At 41.5% G+C, this 17917-nt stretch overlaps 1 protein-coding gene across 5 annotated transcripts in view; it reads left to right on the forward strand.

Moving 5' to 3' along the window:
• Nucleotides 1-1590: 1590 nt before the first annotated feature.
• Nucleotides 1591-17917, forward strand: part of ABCC6 (ATP binding cassette subfamily C member 6) — a 31216-nt gene continuing 14889 nt past the window's right edge. For 3 of the 5 annotated variants that reach the window (XR_015797436.1, XM_007433651.4, XM_025170146.2), the window contains exons 1-20: nt 1591-1952; nt 2767-2943; nt 3578-3703; nt 4150-4287; nt 4646-4771; nt 5288-5349; nt 6130-6261; nt 6614-6817; nt 7393-7570; nt 8017-8178; nt 8733-8825; nt 9600-9803; nt 9897-10043; nt 10776-10863; nt 11986-12055; nt 13814-13940; nt 14440-14616; nt 15468-15635; nt 16710-16911; nt 17553-17613. Coding sequence is in view for 4 of the 5 variants with exons in the window: in XM_007433651.4 (XP_007433713.2) it covers nt 1896-1952; nt 2767-2943; nt 3578-3703; nt 4150-4287; nt 4646-4771; nt 5288-5349; nt 6130-6261; nt 6614-6817; nt 7393-7570; nt 8017-8178; nt 8733-8825; nt 9600-9803; nt 9897-10043; nt 10776-10863; nt 11986-12055; nt 13814-13940; nt 14440-14616; nt 15468-15635; nt 16710-16911; nt 17553-17613 (2699 nt within the window). In the remaining variant the exon portion in view is untranslated. Of the gene's footprint in view, nt 1953-1973; nt 2118-2766; nt 2944-3577; nt 3704-4149; nt 4288-4645; nt 4772-5287; nt 5350-6129; nt 6262-6613; nt 6818-7392; nt 7571-8016; nt 8179-8732; nt 8826-9599; nt 9804-9896; nt 10044-10775; nt 10864-11985; nt 12056-13813; nt 13941-14439; nt 14617-15467; nt 15636-16709; nt 16912-17552; nt 17614-17917 lie in introns of those variants that run through there. The other 2 variants (XM_025170143.2, XM_025170144.2) reach the window with 2 other exon arrangements.

The raw sequence follows: 17917 nt of genomic DNA on the forward strand, positions 1-17917 counted from the left end.
TGTGAATTTGCACAGTGCGGTGAACTATAATCAAATGGGTTGTGTTCACCACAGGGGTGTGGCAATCAAATGGGTTGTGTTGGTGTTGCAACAAACTTGGATGATGATGGGCGTTGTGATGTCATCCCACAAAGGATGTAGCTTAGTTCTCGAGTCCCTACATCGGTTGCAAATGTGTAATCCATTTTTGTCATGACATCTACACGGCTGTGTCATTTGACCACCTCCTTTACAGTGTGAAGTTCCCAACACACTGAAACACACACATACAAAACCCAAACCAAGGTTAAACCTAACCAAGCGTATTGTGTTTAACTGACCTGGTTAAATGTTCTACAGCCATGCAGACCTTGGCATTGAGGACATTTACCCCTGAGTCAATCTTTGGGGGACAGAACTGCAAACAAGGCAGGTTTTTTACTTCTTAAACTGAGATACTACAAGTTGGGGCAAAAGGTTGGGAGGCAGAATTCTGCATCTCCTAATCTACTGTTCAAAGCTGCAGTGCAAAAGCGTGATGCGTGCGAATCTCCATGTCAAATTCAGTACCTTCCCCAGCCTGGGCAGTTATGATTAATTATTTATTTTATTTATTTATTAAATGTATATGCCGCCCATTTCCTCCAGAGGGTGACTCTGGGCAGCTCACAAAATCCAAAACAATAAAACAGTAAAAATATAAATATCCATATTAAATTAGCTAAAAAAAATAATTCTATATAAAGAGACGATGTACAGTTCAGGATGGTGGGGGGAGCAGTATTGATTATCCCACCAGCCAACTCCAATACTTATCGGTTAGATTATATCACACTTTTTCTCCAAGAGCCCAAGGCAATGTGTCCCCTTTCGTTTTATTCTTACAATAGCCACATTGTGTGGCTCAGAGAGATTCAGTAGCACAAAGTCACTTGAATCTGGATTTTCCTGCCATGATTTTAGTTCAGCCACAATTTCTTATTGATTTTCAGTTCTGTACAAAGAAAAGTGGGGAATCTTCTCCTCCTCCTTTTCAGACCTTCCAATGTCTCAGCCAGATGCTGACTGTAGCAGGATTTAAATTCTTAGCACACATGGTTGATTTATCAACTAAAGCAAGTATCTAAGCCATTGCATCAATCCTAGACTGCTTTTCAATTATGGAGAATCATTTACCAGTCTGGTTTATTGATTATTTTATAACAAGCCAGGCATTTAACCTCCAGTGAACTTTACTACTACATCCTCAAAGCACTCTTGGTTTAAAACGGGCTCCCGTGAATGCAGAGGTTGGGATGGTACCTTACAGCTATCCTTCAGTGTGGTTTATTTAGTTTGGGTTTAAGGTTTTGAACCAAGATTTAGAGCTTAACTGGTCACGAGAATCCAGCCACTGTGGTTTATTCCACAAATCATCATTAGAGAAAACAGGGCTTAATGCAATGAGTGAATCCACCCAAGGTGAGCTTTTTTTTTTAAGCTCTAGTAGATATTCTTGTAATAACATCCAGAAACAGTCTTTATAGCAATGTTTCTCAACCTTGGCAACTTGAAGACGTGTGGACTTCAATTTCAACTCCCGGAATTCCATGGCTGTCTGGGGAATTCTGGGAGTTGAAGTCTACACGTCTTCAAGTTGCCAAGGTTGAGAAACACTGGTTTATAGGATTCTTTGCCTACAGTGAATTTAGCTTGGGCATCTATTTTGTATACAAATTGCAACCCTCATCTTTTCCCCATCTTTTCTCTATTGATTTGCTTTCCCCTGTGGTGGGGGAGGAGCTCTAGGCAAAGAAATCCCCGCCCCTTGGAAGAGGCAGAACTCAGCACCGAGCCAAAGAAGATAAGTACTGCAGAATGAGAACAGTCAGCAGCTGGATCTGCAAGGAGCAAGGCAGAAGCCCTACACCGAGATTATGAGCTGGGCACTGGGGTTATGCGGTTCCCAGCAGAATCCAGCTGCTGAGCTAGGGGTGAGCAAGAAGGTCCTCTCCTTTCTGGCTGTTGCTCTGCGTGTGTTTGACCTGGGTGGGTAAGCTTAACGTGCACAGAAACCGGACAAACATTGTCCAGGGGACGGGCAAAGCATTCTGCCCCGATCCTCTTCTATGTACACATGCCTGCACACCCACTCGCTGGTAAGAGGGCTCTGTCCATCCGTTCTTTTTCTTGTAAAGCTTTTATTTTTCACTGCATTCCTTCCTAGTTCCTTCCTCAAGTCAGATTTAGTCGGAGGTAAGTAACAGAACAAAAAGCCAGTCTGGGGAACTGTTAAACTTTTCCTTATAGACTGGGTGCAGGAGAGGAGCAAAAAAAAAATAATCAAGAGACTTTGGACTTCTGGCCATTCTTAAACATGCCCTCTGGCTAAGATGGAAAAAGAGGAGGAGTTGCTGGGCCGTGTGTAGTATCCTGGGAGGCAGATCTCATGCTGATCACTGGTCCAGCTGGGATCAAAACAGGAAACAGATGGAAACTGCCACCCCTTTCACAAAAGAGGGACCTAAGAGTTCCTTTGCCTGGGAAAGGCAGGAAAAAAGGTCACAGAAGTCTGGCCATTTAAATTTACAACTTAAATCTACTATGTAGGTCTTATTTGAAGGGACAGTAATGTTCGAGCAATGCCTTTGAACCTTTCTGCTAATATCAATTGTTGGCTTGGTGATTATCACGTTTAGTTAAATCAGTTTAACTGCTTTAATAGGTTTTCAGGATGGAAGCTTGACAGTTACAGAGTACACATTTTGATCTCAGCACTTGTGGTTTTGTGATCTCGTGTTTTTGTAGAGTTGGAATCAGACATGGTGGATGGATCTCCCGGGCTTTACGTCCTGCTTTCAAAGCACTGTGGCAGTTTGGATTCCTTGCATCTATCTTTGGGTTTCTTTTCCCTTCTATTACCTTTACCTTCAGAAAAACTGCAGGGGTTATATCAGGATGTCAGCTCTCTTCAAAGCAAAAATGGTAAGGTTCAAGTCCAGGAGATGGATTACAGCCATAGTGAACCATGTCTGATGGGTGGTGGTCATCGTCATCATTATGGTCTTCTTTTTCATCCTAGAGGGCTCAAGATGGCCAAGACACACACAAGAATAATAAAGCAGTAGAAATCCAATTTAAAATAGTTGCTGAAATCAGACTTGCAATCACATTGAGCTTATCAAATTCGACACCCAAACATTTCTATTCCAAAGACCTGGCTAAAGATGAAATCTTGACTTCCATTCTAAAGATAGGGAAAACGAGAGCACCATTTCTGGGGGAATGCAGAGATTCAGGACACTTAAATATAAATACAGGCTTATAACTTCTTGTTTTCTGAATGAAAAGTTTTCTTTTTCCTGCATGCCCATGAAAACTAGGTTTGAGCATAGACGAGGTTTAAATGTAACTTCTAGCTTGACAATTCTAGCTTGGTCTTCTTCTTGTGTGTTCTAACTCTTTTCCATTTGAGTACCATATATGTGTGGTCATCTGGAAATGAGTCTGGAAGATTTGGGACATGCAAATTAATAATAACAACTATATAGTAACGCTGGAATCTCAGTTTGATCTCAGTGGCAAATTTCTCTGACCATGCTCTTTTCCTTTTCTTTAGATTCTTGGCTTTGCCTTGTTAGTGCTACACATCTCAACCATCTCGTACCTTCTTTGGGAAGCAAACCAAGGGGTTTCGCAGGCCCTCGGACTCATAATTAGCCCTACAATACAACTAGCCACCATGGTGAGAACAATGAGTTTGTCTCTGTTTTTCACACTCCAGTCGTCTTGCTTCCTTGCTTCAGAACTTGTGATCATCTGAAGAAGGAACTTGATATTTTTAGCATGAAGAAAAGAGAAGCACCATGGCTGATGTGCTGTTACCCAGAAGGAGATCAAGCCTTGTTTTCTGTTGCCCTGGAAGGTAGACTTTGATCTAATGGACTTAAATTACAGGAAGGCAGAGTTCATCTGAAGTTCAGGCGAAACTGTTTGACTTAAAGTGGAGTTTAACAAGGGGACAAACCTCATAGAAAGTTGGGCCTTCCTTAAAACATATTCATTGAGGGATATTCTGGATGCCTGCATTCTACAATGTTCATCAAAAGCCGATTGGAACGTGGCCTAAGATGCAACTATATTCCATACAGCCTTTATGTTTAGCATTTCTCCTCCATTTTTCCCCATTAGATCCTAGTGGTTTTTCTCATCCAGATGGAACGGATGAAAGGCATCCAGTCTTCAGGCATTTTGATGGTCTTTTGGCTGCTGTCTCTCTTCTCTTCTCTTCTCTCCTTCAGCTTCAAAATGCACCATGCTCTGAAAGGGGTAAGTCTGAGTCTATCAGCCTTGTGAGGTAGTCCAGACAAGAAGCACATCCAGAAGTATGAACTCTATCTTAATTAGCAGAAACTTGAAAGTCTGAAAATACATCCCTCCCCCCTCACCTTTACAGACCAAGAAACTAGACAGAGTCCCTTCTGAAACATTTGCCACACCCCCATTCCTTCTGCGGGCTCAGCTGACGCTTATCTGACCATTGCCTAGTCTGTGACTGTTCCTCCTGTCTCCCAAGGTCATTCCCATAGACCGTTACAGGGTCGCTAACAGTGACATAACCAGTTGGTGGCCATCACAAAAATGAGAATGGAGGCAGCCTTTCTATTTAATTTTTTTTTTTTGGCAGGGATTCAAAGAACAGCCCTTCCATCATCTTTCTTTGTACATTTACTTTGTCTTGGTTTTATCACAACTAGTGCTGTGCTGTTTCACAGATCCATCACCTTTCTTTTCCAAAGTTAGCAATGACTCAGTAAGTAGTTGACCTTTTGGTTTTTTCTTTATTGGGTAGGGGGTCTTTTATCTGTTCAAAGTTATTTTGAATCCAGTATGAATGGATACCGTGGACTGGTTTGAAGATGAATTTTGAAGATTTGATTTAAGAGCCAGCTTCACTTGGCCTGGGGTGGGGAGGGAATACATCCAGCATGGGGATGGCTAGCCCCATAGAGGCCTGCTGTCTTCAGCCCCAGATCCATCAACTTCTTGGATTTTCTCCTTTTTTAGTAATGTTTGTTTAAATTTTTATGTTTTATGTATTTCTATATATTTATGGTTTTAATGTTTTGTGTGAGCCGCCCAGAGTCCCCCACTGGGGGGAGGTGGGCGGGGAGAAATTTAATAAATAAATAAATTTTAATTTCTGTTGAATCTTCTTGGAATGCAAGTCCTGTTGCCTACCATTCCAATAATTTGCTTTCTCCCACTGATTATAGCAATATTATGTATTATGAATTTGAGAGTTGTCCTTTTCTTTAAACATTTGTAGAATCCTTGTCCTGAATCTGGAGCCTCTTTTGTTTCCAAAATCACATTCTGGTGGTTTGCTCGGTAAGAATTCAAACGATATTGCCCGTGGCTTTTAAGTGACAAGTAATTGCTGCTCTGATCCATCTGTTTGATTGGGCAAGATATTTTGCTAAGCATTTTTCTGCTCCCAGTTAAACTGGGCTGCCTTCTGTTCTTAATCAAGGCTGCTCTCAGAAGCAAATGTCATTATGGGATGTTGACAGTAATATTATGCCTCTGCAGAGAAGCAATTGCAGAGCAATCTGGGGAACAGATGCATTGGATTAAGGAGCTGCAGGAAAAGGTTTTTTTATTTTATTGTATGGCCAAAAGACCCAAATAACAAAGTGCAGATGTAATTAAAAAGTTTGACATAAGATAAAAAAGAGAAATGCTTTGTGTGTACCCCAAAGCACCTTGTGCCTTTGAATCCAAAGCACTTCACAGTCTTGTCCCAGAAACACCAGAGACATCACAGCTTGTAAGGCTTAGAAATAACTAGGGCTGTGCCAAGCCTTGATCTGAAGGCAATTAAGCCAAAAACTTCCTTTGAATCAAATTCCCAAATCCGTCCAATCAGGTGCCTTCCAATCCGTTTGGCTGTGTGGAGTTCCGCTCATGGGTGTGGACACCTGTCACTGAATCAGCCATTCAGATTGACACAACTCATCCAATCAATGATTCAGGGTGGATCTTGGATGATTCTCCTACATCTAGTAACAACTGATCATCAATCAACGTTTATTTACAGTCCAACCATAGATTAATCTATTGCATACCATTTTTCCTCTTCTTTTGATTTGGTTTTTTTGTTCTGTACAGGCTGATTTGGAAAGGCTACTGGACACCGTTACAGCCAGAAGACCTGTGGTCACTAGCAAAAGAGAACTCTTCTGAAGAAATCATTGCCAAGATGAAAGATGCTTGGGATAAACATTGTCCAAGAACTGAACAGTAGGTTCCTTGAGTTTGTGTCTGTTTTTCGTGCTGTCCTATTTATTTAAGAAATCTATGCCCTACCTTTCTGTCATCGCCTTGCACTCAGGATAACAAAAAGCATAATTTTAAACAATATAATCAAAACATAGTGAAAAATATAATTGAGCATAAGACAGCCCACCCCACGAAAGAACAACGGTGAATCCGGTGAATCTTCATGATGTATTCATTTTTTTTGTTGTTTTTTTTAGCTCTTGATTTCTTCTATTCCTATTTTTATTTAAGCCTCTTTTGTGGAGAGGCTTAGCAAAAGGTAAAATACTGAAAATGAAACTCAGAGATGATCACTGCTATGTGTTCACTGCAGAATAACCAAATCCGTGACATTTAAAAGAAGGCAAACAGAGAGAGGAAATGCTGATGAGACTGCCGTCTTGCTTCAACAAGAAGGTAGCAAAAGCAAAGAGCTTCTAAAATCTTTCTGGACTGTCTTTGGAACTTATTTTCTTCTTGGGACCCTCTGTTTGGTCACCTGTGATGTCTTCTTGTTTCTGGTACCAAAGACACTGAGGTATGAGAACATTAAATTTTGTTTCCAAAGGGGGATTACCAAGGTTCTTTGGGGGTCATCTAGTCCTACCTTCTGTTTGGTACAGAGTCTGACCCAGGAAAGTAGCTGCTATCAGAGTAAATAATATTGTCTGAAACAGCCCAATAGTCATGGGGCAGACAGATCTTGGCGAACAGGACCATGTCATCTTCAGTTAAGAGGGTCAAGTAACAGAGGACAGAAAAGATATTTCTCCATTTCGGATCTTAGAGAGCCATTGCCTGTCAGCTGAGCTAGAAATAAACTGCATTCACTAACACAATGAACCTGATGGCTAATTTAACCCATTTCCTTGGGTTTGACCATACACTGAACCATACATAAATATCAAAACTAACCAAGGTTAAACTTAACCAAGTTGTGTAACTTTATGCAGATGCCACTGTTGGGTCTTCAAGAGTTGTGGAAATGCAGCCATAGTCTAATTTGGAAGAAGAGAACTTTTTAAGATCCTAATGGTGTGCCATTGTCCTAAAGGTTTACTTGGTTGTTGCGGCTCTCATTCTGGAATGGGAGAATCACTTTTCTTCTTGTAGTCTTTTCTTAGATTTCATCAATGATCAAGAAGCTCCTTCTTGGATAGGTTATTTCTATGCCGCTGCAATGTTCCTTCTGGCTTGTCTCCAGACACTGTTTGAGCAGCGGTATATGTATATGTGCTTCATACTGGGCATGAGGTTAAAGACAGCCATTACAGGCCTTGTTTATCGGAAGGTAAATCCTGCTTTTTGATGACCATTTTCTTGCTCTGTGGTGCTCCTGTGAATTATATCCAGGCCTTTCCAAAGGGTTCAGTCTCAGAGATCAAAGGATGGAGGAGAATTGGAGGATTGAAGTAGCAAACGATACAGGTTATATGTAGAGAGTAAAGAAGATGACCTTGACAGAGATAGGTGAGATCTGTTACCAAAGCTATGAGGAGAACAACATGTCTTAAGCCCAAAACATGCAGACGGAATGCAGCTCAGACAACTCCTTAATTCACATGAGTACAAGGGGGAGGAGGTAAAGTCCAGACTTGCAAGATTGATATCAGACATACTATGTAGACCCAACCAAGAAATCAACTCCACAGCAAGACTAAAACTACTTTGATGAAGATTGGCTATAATATCAGAAGAGATTCCTATTACAAAGGAGATTTGACTTTTGTCCTGTAGATCTTGGTCCTGTCGAATGCAGCAAAAAAATCAACATCTGTTGGTGAGATTGTCAACTTGGTGTCTGTTGACGTGCAGAAGCTGATGGACCTAGTTATTTATTTTAATGGGACTTGGCTTGCCCCTATCCGAATTATCATCTGCTTTGTCTTCCTTTGGCAGGTAAAAGAACACAGCTCTGGTTACCAAAAGGGAACTTGGAAGGCTCTGTTTTCTCATCAGCATGTAACCTAATTACAGGACTTAAGAGTGGTAGAGATGGATGTTATTGAACCGATTAAGCATTTGAAAGTCCTCCTGTATTAGAATACTGCAGTTGGGTTTCACGTTGCCCTAAAAAGGCCTTCTGAAATAATCCATAACTATGGGGTTTACACAAGGTGCTAAGGCAAATCGTGGTTACAAAAGCCATATCTTGGTGTCATCCATGAATGCAGTCATTTTGTATACATGATGCACAAATCTGGTGGGCTTTTCTTCTTCAGATGCCAAAATAATTTAATCACTCTTGGGTTCTATTCACTTGACCACTAGATGTCTCCATTAGCTTATTAAAAATGGTGTAAAGAGCTGCCAAGGGAACAGACTTGGGTTGTTAATAATCTTTCTCATGAATATTTCAATTCTGATTCCATTTCCTTGGATAGAAAGAGATGCACAAAAATATTCTGTGTTCTGTTCATTTACATACTACTTTTGGTTTCTGCATCCATTAGCTCCTCGGACCATCTGCTTTGACTGCTGTTATTGTATTTTTAGTTCTCTTACCTCTGAACTTTCTGATCAGCAAGAAGAGAAGCCAGCTCCAGGTATGGGGCCTATAACATTTCAGCAGCTTTCTGGAAAATAAATAAATTCAATTTTCATCCTTAGACTGACCTGGCATAACTTGGTCCCTTCCAAATGTGTTGGCCAAGAATTCCCATAAACTGCAACTAAAAGCTATGCTGGTTAAGCATCTTTTGGAGTTGTGGTCTTACACAACTGAAGGATTTTTGGGGGAACAGTGAGAACCACAGATTCCCATGTCAGAACATTGTTTCTGTTTAATCGTCGTCTGGTGGGCAGAAGATGAATCAGAAGCTACTAATAGAAGTCATTGCTGGATGCACATCTTTAATTCCATATCTTTTGCTGGTGGATCTTTGGGTTCTAATAAAAAGTCAGTCTTCTGAGCCTGAAGTCGACCAGCTTTGGGTGTGCCCCAATGGGTAGCTTCTATCCAAGCTTTCAGGTAGGCAACTTCTGCTCAGCTATGGCTTCTTGCCAGTGCTTCATGTTTTTCCTTATATATTTACTTACAATATTGTAAACCACCCCAGTCATGCCAGCTGGGGCGATGCAAAACACAGCAACAAGATCTATAAAAAGCAATAGCGTAACTTAATAAAATAAGACAAATAAGAACGCCTAATCAACCGAGGTCAAACACATGCTTTGATCTTGAGAGCTTGTGAAACGCAAGAAGGATCAGGGCCAAAGAGAACTGTGTATGTGTAATATTGCAAATGATTAGAATTATTGCTAAGTATAACAATTCCAGTTGTACTGATGGTGCTACATACTTGAACTCCATCTTTCAGGAAGCTCAAATAAAGTATAAGGATAGCCGTGCAAGGCTTACCAGCACTATCCTCAGTGACATGAAGGTCCTCAAACTACATGGCTGGGAGAAGAACTTCATAAGCAAAGTGCTGGGCATCCGAACTCAAGAACTTCAAGTTCTCAAGATGTCTCAGTTCCTCTTCTCTGCCTCTCTCGCATCTTTCCAGTCATCCACCTTTCTGGTGAGCTGTGCAAAGGGGAGTTCTGGTTGACCTCCCCAAAATGTCATATTGTTTTGATACTGTTTCACCTCTTTTCTCATTGCTTCTCTACAGATTTCATTCATCATCTTTGCAGTCTACACATTGTCAGATAGGACAAATGTCTTGGATGCTAAGAAAGCTTTTGTTTCTCTCACCTTGGTCAACATTCTCAATACTGCTCATTCCTTCATTCCATTTTCCATTAATGCTGTTGTGCAGGTGAGTTGCTTTGGCTACATTGCATAAATGGAAGTGGTGTTAATCGTTCCATGCAATCCAATTCTGCATTTCCAAATGGTCTTCCTATTAGGCAATTGCTTCAAACATTTTGACACCTCCAAAGAAACCATCTTGCTCTTTTTCCTTGGTCATCTCCCTGATGGTTTGCCTGAAGATAACAGAACAAAGGCAGGAGGATCTAGGACCACCGTCCAAAAGGAATTAAAAGCTTCAGTGCACCTTGATTTTCTTCTAGACCAGGGGCCTCCAAACTCTTCAGTTCATCAACCCCTTTATAAAGTTTCAGATTGCTCATCAATCCCCAAACATTTATTATATGAAAATAATTTAATAAATACTACTTTAACTAATAGTACTACAAACAACAATGTAATAACAATAATAGATAAAGAAGGCTGGTAACAAGACACAGCTGATAGAGACAACTTCAGGCCATTCTCGCTGGCAGCTGACCATCCAGTCCTGGGTAACACTGTCTCACCACTGGCCACTCCACCTTCAGGACTAGGGACTGGCATGGAGCTCTACAGAGATCCCAAAAGATTAATTGACCCCAATCAACCTTCCATCATTTATCCACCACCTATTGACCCCCAGACATTTACTGTCCCCCTGTTGACCCCCAACCATTTATTGACTACTTGGATAGTCCCATCAACTATGTCCAAACTTTCCCTTAATTGCATGGTGTCAACATGTATTTTGTCCTAGGCAAAAGTTTCCATCAATCGCTTAGCTACCTTTCTTTCTCTTGAAGAATTGGATCAAACTCAGGTGGACATTGATTCTTCAGACCACAGTAAGTACTGGCTTTGTGTATCCTCTACATGGGTGGTCTTCAACTCCTAGAATTTCCCAACCAGCATAAACATTATTGATTATTTTAGGAATTTAAACCCTGCACATCTAGAGCTCATGCAGGTTGGATGGGACCAGATTAGTCACTGCAATCTCTAATCTAGCCTTTGTGAACAGATGTGAAAGATTGTTAGGAGGCTGGGAAAGGAATGGGAGACCAGTTATAAACAAGAGATAACAGGTCAGTTGGTTGACATCTTATCTCATAAACAACGACTTTGTCCAGGGGGAAGAGAAATCTGAGAAGAAGTGTTTTAAATCATTCCAATTGTAATGGGGTGTGGGAATGACCTTGAGCTAGAGAAGAAAGAGCCACGGCCAGGACAGCATTTGGATAAGAGGCAGATAAGCCCAAAGAAGGAATGGCTGCAAGACAAACATCTCAGAAGGGACCCTCCCTTATTTCTTGGACTGTAAAGGCAAAAGGGGAGAGATGTACTTTCAGACTGGCAAGGTTCTCTAATGCAACCTTCCAATAAAGATAGAGCTAGTATTTTGGGGTGTGCTTCTTGGCTGGGCTTTCTCACAAGGCTGACACAATCAATCCATCTCCCTATAAATAAGGCTGGGAGATTCCTCTTAAAGTTTCCACGATTCTGTATATCTAATAACATTAAAATCACTTTACTCAAATCTTTATACTGTAGATCTTGCTTCCTTGTTTTTGCCCAGCTGTGTGTGGCTTGACAATATGTCCTCAAAGTGTCTGGAAAACACATCTCCATGCTGGTTGGGAAATATTTTATGGGCCATGCATGTTATTTAATTGACTAGGACAGTGTTTCTCAAACTTGGTAACTTTAAGATGTGTGGACTTCAACTCCCAGAATTCCCCAGCCAGCATGCTGGCTGGGGAATTCTGGAAATTGAAGTCCACTCCTTGTAAAGTTGCCAAGTTTGAGAAACACTGGACTAGAAGGTTTCTAGCATTTTTTATTTCCATGCCCAACCTTCTGGGTTGAAGCTAAAATAGCATGCATACTGCAACAAACCTGCTCTTTTCTGAGTAATGTAGAAAATACAAATACCAAAATATGTGCTGGTTTGTGCCTTTTTCTGTTAGACCCAAATTGCATCGTTGTCACAAATGGAACTTTCCGCTGGTGCAGAGGAAGCTGTCCCTGCCTGAATAGGTAAAAGATGGTGGTTGCGTGGTTGTGTCTCCTGCCTCTCTTGGCTCAAAAAAAAAAAAAAGATTCATGAAAGCTTATGACTTTTAATAATTTTTTTAGTCTGAAAAGATGTTACCAGGCTCCTGAGTTTTAATTAGGGTCTCCCAGAGCAAACTCGGTTTTTATTTCCTGAGATTTCCTTATCCTTCTGATCCATTTTTGTTGTTATTCAGTCGTTAAGTCGTGTCCGACTCTTTGTGACCCCATGAACCACATCGCGCCAGGCCTTCCTGCCCTTCGCTGCCTCTCTGAGTTGACTCAGTTTCATGCTCATTGCTTCAGTAATGCTATCTAACCATCTCATCCTCTGCCGTCCCCTTCTCCCTTTGGCCTTCCATCTTTCCCAGCATCAGGGTCTTTTCCAAAGAGTCCTCTCTTCGCGTTAGGTGACCAAAGTATCTGAGCTTGAGCTTCATTATCAATCCTTCCAATGAGCAATCAGGGTTGATTTCCTTTAAGAATGACTGGTTTGACCTCCTAGCAGTCCAGGGGACTCTTAAGAGTCTTCTCCAGCACCACAGTTCAAAGGCATCAATCCTTTGGCGCTCAGCCTTCTTTATGGTCCAGCTCTCACAGCCATACATTACTACTGGGAACATAGCTTTGACTATGCAGATCTTTGTCGGCAAGGTGATGTCTCTGCTTTTTAATATGCTATCTAGGTATGCCATAGCTTTCCTCCCAAGGAGCAAGCATCTTTTAATCCCCCCCCCATCTTCCTCTTCTTTTTATGCTCTGTATTGTAGATTGTAAATTTAGAAGTAGAAAAAACATTTTATTCTTTATCATTTGGGTCGGGGATGGGTGTAAAAATGCTGCTGCTGTTATTACTTGGACTTATTTTCTTCCTTTTGGCCTAGATTACTAATACTAAACTAACAAAAGAGAAACAATTGAAATCTGATTTAAAACTATTAAAATCAGCTAATAACGAAATCATACTGGAAAGACTTGAAGAATCCTTGCTGTTATTATTATTGTGATGATGGTGATGGCGAAGTGATGATCATGATGTCCTTAGCAAGGATAAGCAAGGATTTTAATCATGAGCCGCCCAGAGTCACCCTCTGGGGGAGATGGGCGGCATATAAATTTAATAAATAAATAAAATAAAAATAAGGTAGATGCATACATGGTCTTAAAGAAATTGAGCTACAGATAATCGATAAGGGTGAAGGCAGAAGACTATGGTTTGTATTAAAGCTTGGGGTGAGGGGCAGCCTTGCCACTGGGGCAAATGCGCAATAGGGCTGGAGAAAGTCCAAAGTATCTGAACAGCTGCCTTTTCTGGTCTAGCAAATCAGTCTCTTTCTGAATTTCACCTCACGCCCAGTTCCCACACTCCCATGTCTCTGTTTTTTTTTCTACATTTATTGTCATATCCTGTTTCCCCTCGCTAACACCTTTTGAATGCATTTTTCACCTAACGTGCACATGTTATGGAATGTTAACAGATGTGCACGTTAGGTGAAAAATATTAATTTTTGCACGCAACTCTTGCAAACATTCACATTTTGAGAAGGCAACTGTTTTGCCAAGAACTCCCATTCCTGGGCCCAGCAATATTTGGATCTGCCTAAGTTCATAACATCCATGTTATTCCCTGCCCCTATTTGCACCTCCAGACCTCTATCTTGGAATTGGTGTGGCTGGTGCCATGACCTTTCCACAGACAATATGGCTTGAAAGTTGCTAAGATGTGCATTCTTACCTTTATAGGATAAATCTTACTATCCCTCAGGGAAGTCTGTGTGCTGTGGTGGGTCAAGTGGGGGCCGGAAAATCCTCCCTGCTCTCAGCATTACTCGGTGAACTGCAAAGAATTGAAGGTTCTGTAGTAATGAAGGTAAAGCCTTTTAAAACATAATTTATTCAAGATTTGGGTTTGGGCCAGCCTTCCTCATCCCAAGCACAGTCTGGTTATGTAGACTTCAACTCCCAGAACTCTCAGCAATGGCTGCGCTAGCTGGGGAACTCTGGGAATTGAAAACCATATACTGGAAGGTCACTCAGATTGGAGAAGTCTGGTTTAGAATTTAGTTTAGTCTTTCGTGTTGTGATTCTAGTGTTTCACGTCATGGTTTTAGTAGTTTGAGTGATTTCAGGGGTTGCTTTCGATGGAGGGATGCACCACTTTCATAACTGGGCTTTTGTTGGGTTTCCTTGAGAAAGACGTTACCTCTGTGCTTGAGGTTGGTTGGCTTGGTAAAAGGGCACCATCTTGGGACCTCTTTGAGGAAACAAAAACTTTGAACTCTTTCATCGCCATCTCTCTCTCCTTACCAAATGCCCCCTTTCAGGGTCTGGTGACAGTTTGATGAGTTTCACTTGTTTCCATTTCATAGGGCACAATAGCCTTTGTTCCTCAGACGTCCTGGATACAAAATGCTTCCGTGGAAGACAATGTCCTATTTGGGAAAAAAATGGAGAGGACATGGTACAACCAGGTGGTCAAAGCCTGCGCCCTGCAGCCAGACATAGACAGTTTTCCAGCTGGAAGCCAGACAGAAATTGGAGAGAAGGTTCTTGGATCATTACTGTATTATTTATCTAGCCAAAAAGGAATATATACACTTGGTTGTGTAGATGGTGGTAGTGTTGTTGGTCTTTCTCCTTCTCCTTTTCTTCTCCTTTTCTTCTCCTTTTCTTCTCCTTTTCTTCTCCTTTTCTTCTCCTTCTCCTTCAGCATGCTTACTCAGTTTTTTTAGAAGAAAAAACTTTGTAGAATTTTGCTGTTTTTGGTCAGGCTTGATACACAGCTATATAGACCAGTGAAATAAAACAGTTCCCTTAAGGTAGAGTTGTAGTTCAGTGATAGAGCATCTGCTTTGCACTCAAACAGTTCCAGGTTCAAGCCCCAGCATCTCCATAGGACAAAACCTTCTGTTTATTAAAAAACAAAAATTCTTGAGCTCTTTCCCCACTCACTGTAGATTCAAAGGTTGCTAATTTTGGGACCCTCCAAAGGTTGCTAATTCTGTCCCCAGCAGCTTTAGCTAGCATGGTCAATAGTGAAAGATACTGGGAATTGTAATTCAGCAATTTCTGGAGAGCTACCAATATCTCTTCTCCAGTATAGATTATCCTGAGCTTAGTGACCTAATTACCTGCCTGTCTTTTTGCAAAACAGCTGCTTTTGCAGGACTGATATTTCAGCATGCCTGCTTATCAAAGGGTGTGTTAACAAGGCCTGGATTTCCTGGATCCTGGGCAATTGAATTGCAATGCCCAGCCAACTTTCTCCCCAACTTAAAGGATGCAGGAAACTGGGAAATCCAACTGAAATCTCAGGAGGAGGAAAAGCAAGCTCTGGTTTCATGATAAGAGTATTTGTCTGCATTGCTGACAGAAGAATCTTTTTACACTACAACAGGGCATCAATCTTTCTGGAGGGCAAAAACAGAGGCTGAGCCTGGCCCGTGCAGTTTATACGAAGGCATCAATTTACCTCCTGGATGACCCCTTTTCTGCTGTGGATGCACCAGTGGGCCAGTACATTTTCAATCAAGTTCTTGGGCCAAATGGCTTGTTGAAGGAAAAGGTACTTGGTGCTACGTCACTTATGTTGAAAGCCCTTTCCTACATAATCCGAACAGGATCCAATGCGGTATTGAAAAGTATACCTTGAGAGGTTTTGAAAGGACCAACAGTTGTGCAATCTTTAGCCCCAGAGTGAGAGATGCTGCTTGAAATACTGGTTGTGTGCAAATGCTTAGGCCCACTGGTTGTGATGAGGCATCATTCCTACAACGATGTTGTCAGATCAGCATGAAGGTTCTTCCACCCCAGCATTTAGTCACCCAAAGTAAATCATTCTGAGAATGGCCCATGGCTGTAATTACATCCAGTTAATTACAGGGATTACAAGTATTGGTTCTCCTTCCTTATGCACTCTGAGATTACTGGACCTCATGCAAGAAGTCTCTTATGTGTCCAGGCCTCAAACCCTTCCTACAAGCTACTGACAGCCAGGCTAAGGTAGTTCCAACACTTAATAGTCCCTTATTGCCAAGGCTTGTGACTTCAAATCTCAGTATAGGGTTTTATCATATGGAGACTATGGCTGATAGTCCCAACAGGACAAGCAGGTCATACAGTGCCTCCTACTGGTCAGTAGCAATTATAACAACTACAAGTATTTTTATCAATGAGTGTAAGAAATTCCCTATTTAGTCATCATTGACATGGAAAATGCCACTGATATCAGAGTAGAGGATGCTGTAACGCCGGGGCAGCCAACCTGCAGTTCTCCAAATGGTGCTGAAGGTCAACTTCCAGCAATCCTAGGCATCCTGGGCAATGGTGAGGGATTCTGGGACTTATAGTTCAATAGAAAGAATATATGTAGCTCAAGGTCAAACTGTGGAGTCCTTGGTGCTCTCAGAGCTTGGTGGTTTGCTTGCAGATGTTTCATTACCCAACTAGGTAACTTCCTCAGTGCACTGATGATGTTACCTAGTCAGGTAATGAAATGTCTGCAAGCCAACAACCAAGCAGAGAGCACCAAGGACTCCACTTATAGTTCAGCAATTTCTGGAGTTCCCCAGATTGTCCACCCCTGTTATCTCAAAGATACTCTGGTCAGTATCTCAGAAATTGTCCTCTTGCTTTCCAGACTCGGGTCCTGGTGACTAACACCATCCATGTTCTGCCCAAAGTGGATAATATCATTGTGATTGTGAATGGAGAAGTCTCTGAGATGGGCTCTTGGCAAGAACTGGTACAAAAGCAAGGGACATTTGCAGATTTCTTGAGGACACACAACACTGAAGAAAAAGAGGAACAGGATTTGCAAATTACTGCTGGTCATCCTGCAGGTCATCTGTACTTGGATTTGTTGATATAACTGGGTATTATTATCCATGAACAGACTTGTTAGAATCGGAGCCACTTCGTGTATTATTTGGGGGCTATGACAAAGTCCCGCACATAATTTATTCTTGTATTCTTCAAAGGGCTATTGACCCATAGCAAAAAACACCTGGAAGCTGAGGCTGATAGTAGGCAAAACCAGATATGATAGTGAGTAGTGTGTGCAGAAATTACACACTTATGTGATTCCCCATGTGAACCCCAGTAGCCACAATGGCATTACTGCACCAATGATGTGAGTTATGTAATTTGAGTAATTTCTGGTATCATTTTCTCCCTTCCCCTCTGTGGATGGCCATGATTAGATCATGTTGATAATGTTGACTGTGGATCACAGGTTCTCTTCTCCAGATATATATGATCACACTTCATGTTTGTGTAATTGGATGGTATTGCACAACAGGCTTGAACCAGATGGTTTAGCAAGGTGCTTTCTTTGAGACACCTATACACTCAGAAGTCCTGCACGATTACTCTTTCCAGCTCCCAGATCTGTGCATTTTCTCAAAATTGAAGCTATAGGTTATTCCTGTAATGTCTCTCTGTCATGTCTCTTCTGAGACTTTGGTCCATCTTAACTCCACAGATGCAGGAAACATTAAGATGATCCCCACAACTCCTGTGACCCACTCTGAAACCCCTGGAAAGTAAGTGATAGAAACCACATTCCCATGGTTCTCTTTATATACATTTTATTCTGAGTGGGAACTGGTAACGACTAGTAACCAGCAACTACTTACTAGTAACACCTCTCTCCAGCAATTGGGGCTGCTGTAGCGAAACCCAGGGAAGCAGCGACAAAGGCCACAGATACTACAAAATAGATTTCTCCAAGTTCTGCAGTGGAGTTTGCAGTTTGCTTCTAGAGTTCACGGTGAGGTATCTGGGCAATATAAGTGATGTAGCCATAGCATTCAGGAACGGGCAGCATACAAATAAACTAAGATGAAA

This window comes from Python bivittatus, unplaced genomic scaffold (assembly GCF_059951505.1).
Source record: "Python bivittatus isolate LINGU-HERP-01145 unplaced genomic scaffold, Pbiv_v1 ctg000560_np1212, whole genome shotgun sequence".
Taxonomy (NCBI): Eukaryota; Metazoa; Chordata; class Lepidosauria; order Squamata; family Pythonidae; genus Python; species Python bivittatus.